Genomic DNA, 3,354 nt, shown 5'->3' on the forward strand with positions numbered 1-3,354 from the left:
ACTAGATTCTATAATACATAATGTTTTATTTTTATTTCTTGATTTAATAGATTTATTAGTAAACGTTATATTGTCTAAAGTACTTTCAAAATCTTCTTCAGTAGACAATTAGAACTGATTAATTCAAAATCTTCTTGCATATAAAAGTTCAAAAAAGGATATTATTACGTAACTATAAATCAAGTTTTAAGGTAAACTATGTTTTAAAAGTCTGTCTTTCAAAATTTTTTCAAATAGTAAATCTTATTAGTATCTCTAGTTTAAACTCGCAAAAACTAATTGAAATAAAATAAATAAATAAATATGAAATAAAATCAAAGACAAAGAACTAAAAGAAATTAAATTGTTAAACTTTGATGTGTTTGATTTAATGTTTTATAATATTTTAGAATGTAAAATCAAAATAAAAAAATAAAAATAGTAATTAAAATAGTAATCGAGCTTATTGTTGGTTGAAGTTAAAAAATCAAAAATAAATAGAGTAAATAATCATAATAAATAAGTCTATAAAAGTAGTAAGGCGTATAACCTTAACTTGTTAAGTTATTTAGAAATTTATAATCAAAAAACTTTATAAATATTAAAACATGTTAAATAATAGTAACCTAGTCAATTATCTGTAAAGTGGTAATATAGTTTTGTTTATATTTATTGTTGCTTCGAGTTTATTGATCCATTTACTTTCTAAAAAATCTAAGTCTGAATAATTTTTAGTGGTGTCTACAAAGATAATTGAAAAAGCTTCTTTTAAATCTTTTTTTGATGTTTTGTGTTTTTTGGCGTAATGTATTTTAAGTGCTGCTCTATCACTAACATCATCTGTGGTTGTACTCTTCCAGATGTGTCTGTGAGAGCACCATCTTTGCGAAAAGGACGTGATTGTCTGGCCGACATAGAACTCTTCGCATTCACTACATTTCGCCGCATATATCCCGAAATTTTTGCAATTTAAGTTTTTTTTCAATTTTATCGTTTTTTTGTTTTTTAACTTTACTAAGCTTGTTTTCTTTACCATTGTATCTTTGCAAAGCAAACATTTACCACAAGGGGATGAAATTCCTTCTTCATTATTAACTTCATGAGCTAATTTCTTGTAGTTAGTTAGTAAAGTTGCAATAGTCTGCGGTCGTTTGTATGTTATCATCACGTTTTGATTCAGTTGTTTTTCTCTTTCTGTTAATTTAAGCAAGTTTGGAAAGATTGTCGTCCAAATGCTTATGTTTTTGTTACTTTCCTTCGTTCTTTTTGATGGTGGTCTGAACCGATCTTTCCATTTTTCTGTTTTTTCCAGCATCTCTACAACTAAACCCTCGCAAAAGTATGATTTTATGCACTTATCTTTTAATAGTTTCAAAGCTTCTAAATAGTCACAATCCCGTTCACACAATCTTCTTAATCTTATAGATTCGCTAAATACAATAGATTTGTAAATTGAGCGAGGATGATAAGATCTTCCATTGATGTAAACCCTATTGATAGCGGTAGGCTTTATGTAGTTTCTTACATAAAACCCACCTTTTTCTTCTTCATCTATGATGTGATTGACATCTAAAAACTCCAACTCTTTGTTTTTACTTTGGTGAGAAATTTCTCTAAAAATAAGTTTTAAATCATACTTTTGAAACACAAATTTAAGTTTGTCTTTGATATTATCTGTGGTTGTTTTTGCTTGGGTAAAAAAGATAATGTCATCGATATAGCGCTTGAAAAGTATTGATGTTTTTAAAGTTTTTTTAACTTGTAATATTATATGATGTAGCGCAATATTGGCAATTGAAACAGAATTGTTATCTCCGGTAACAATTCCGTTTACTTGCGAATAGAATGATGTTCCGTTTTGCACTACTACATTTTCTAAACAAAACATTGTAAGATCGACTAAAGTTTTATTTACTTGTTTTGAATAGTTTGTGCACTTTTCAATTGCATTTGACAAACTAATTTTAACTAATTCTCGACTTATGTTAGGGTATAAGCCTTGTACATCTGCAGCGACTAAAAATGTTTTTTGTTGATTCAAACAGTTTTGCGGTAGACTTTTTTTCCATAAATCTAAATCTTCTAAATAACTTTTGCTGTCTTTACAGTATTCATTTACATCATATTTACAAAATTTAATACTTATTGGTTTAAATAACATTTCTAAAAAGCTCGTAACTCTTGAAGTGGTTATGTTACCTGCAGATTGTACTAGTCGAGTTGGTATTTCAAAAATGTTTGTATTTAAAACTTCTGAGTTATTTAATTTATGCGTTTTAAACAGTGGGTAAGCATATGCAGGTTCGTTACAGTGAAAGTGTTTGGCCATTGTTCCTTTTAGTTTTGAGTAAATACCATTTTTATGTTTTATTCCGATTGTATGTTTTAAAATTTTATCATCTATGCAATTTAGTTTATGTAAATTTATAATCGAGTCATTAAATTTTTCACGTATGTTTTCAAAATGCTTTTTAATATTATTTTCATTTAGTGTGTCTAACTTTTTAAACATTTCAAGCTCTCGACCCATTATTTTTTTGTAGTCATTAAAGTTCAGCACTACTAATTTACCATCTTTATCTGATCTACATATTACTATATTTTTGTTTCTTACTTGTTCATTTAATTCAGTTAGTGCTATTTTGAGTTTAATATTTAAATTGTTTCTTTTAATGTATTGTTCTTTAACTTGTACTTCTAAGTTTCTTATTTTATTTGTAGTTATACTGCAATAAGTTTTAATTTTTTCATCAATTAGAGCATTTATGGGTCGATTAAATTTTTCCATTTTTAATTTTTCAGGTAAGTGAGTATAGTTTAAGTCAATTTCTTGGTTATCTTTACTTAAAACATTTTGCCATTCAACAGATCTAATATGTCTCATAAATCTAAGCCATTCTTTATCTTTGATATTGTTATTCCATTTAGGTGTAGGTGCAAAATTTAAACCATGCATTAGTAAAGTTTTATGGTTATTGTTTAGATTATAATTAGATTTGTTGATTATTGTTGTTTTAGCTTGTTCTAAAATATTTTTTTCCAAAACTGATCTATATATCTTTTTACGGTTTTTATATCTTTGATAGCTTTTTTTGTTTTTAATTTTTTGTATGTTTTTTCTTTTTTTTATATTTAAAAAATGAATTTCATCCTTTTGTTTTTTAGATAAAAAGTTAAACTTGTTTATATAATGTTCTTTGTATTTGTTTCGTAGAAATCTTAAAATTAGTTTACCTTTTTTAGTCCTCGCTTGTTTATTTTCTTTTTTCAGTTTTAATTCGTAGTTTCTTGTTTCATTTTTTATGTTGTGAAGTTTAGACTTTAATTCCCTACTTTGTTGTATTAAGAGTAAATCACGGTCTATTCCCTTTTTAT

The 3,354-nt window shown here is 26.2% G+C and overlaps 1 protein-coding gene across 1 annotated transcript; it reads right to left on the minus strand.

Moving 5' to 3' along the window:
• Positions 1–605: 605 nt before the first annotated feature.
• LOC145841497 (uncharacterized) lies at positions 606–2,767 on the minus strand. Its single transcript, XM_082948856.1, has 2 exons — positions 1,013–2,767; positions 606–617 (listed from the first exon to the last, which is right to left on the minus strand). The coding sequence occupies exons 1-2, from the start codon at positions 2,765–2,767 to the stop codon at positions 606–608; spliced, it is 1,767 nt and encodes a 588-aa protein (XP_082804982.1).
• Positions 2,768–3,354: the final 587 nt, after the last annotated feature.

This window comes from Thalia democratica, chromosome 7, assembly GCF_965202585.1.
Source record: "Thalia democratica chromosome 7, ktThaDemo2.hap1.1, whole genome shotgun sequence".
Classification (NCBI taxonomy): Eukaryota; Metazoa; Chordata; class Thaliacea; order Salpida; family Salpidae; genus Thalia; species Thalia democratica.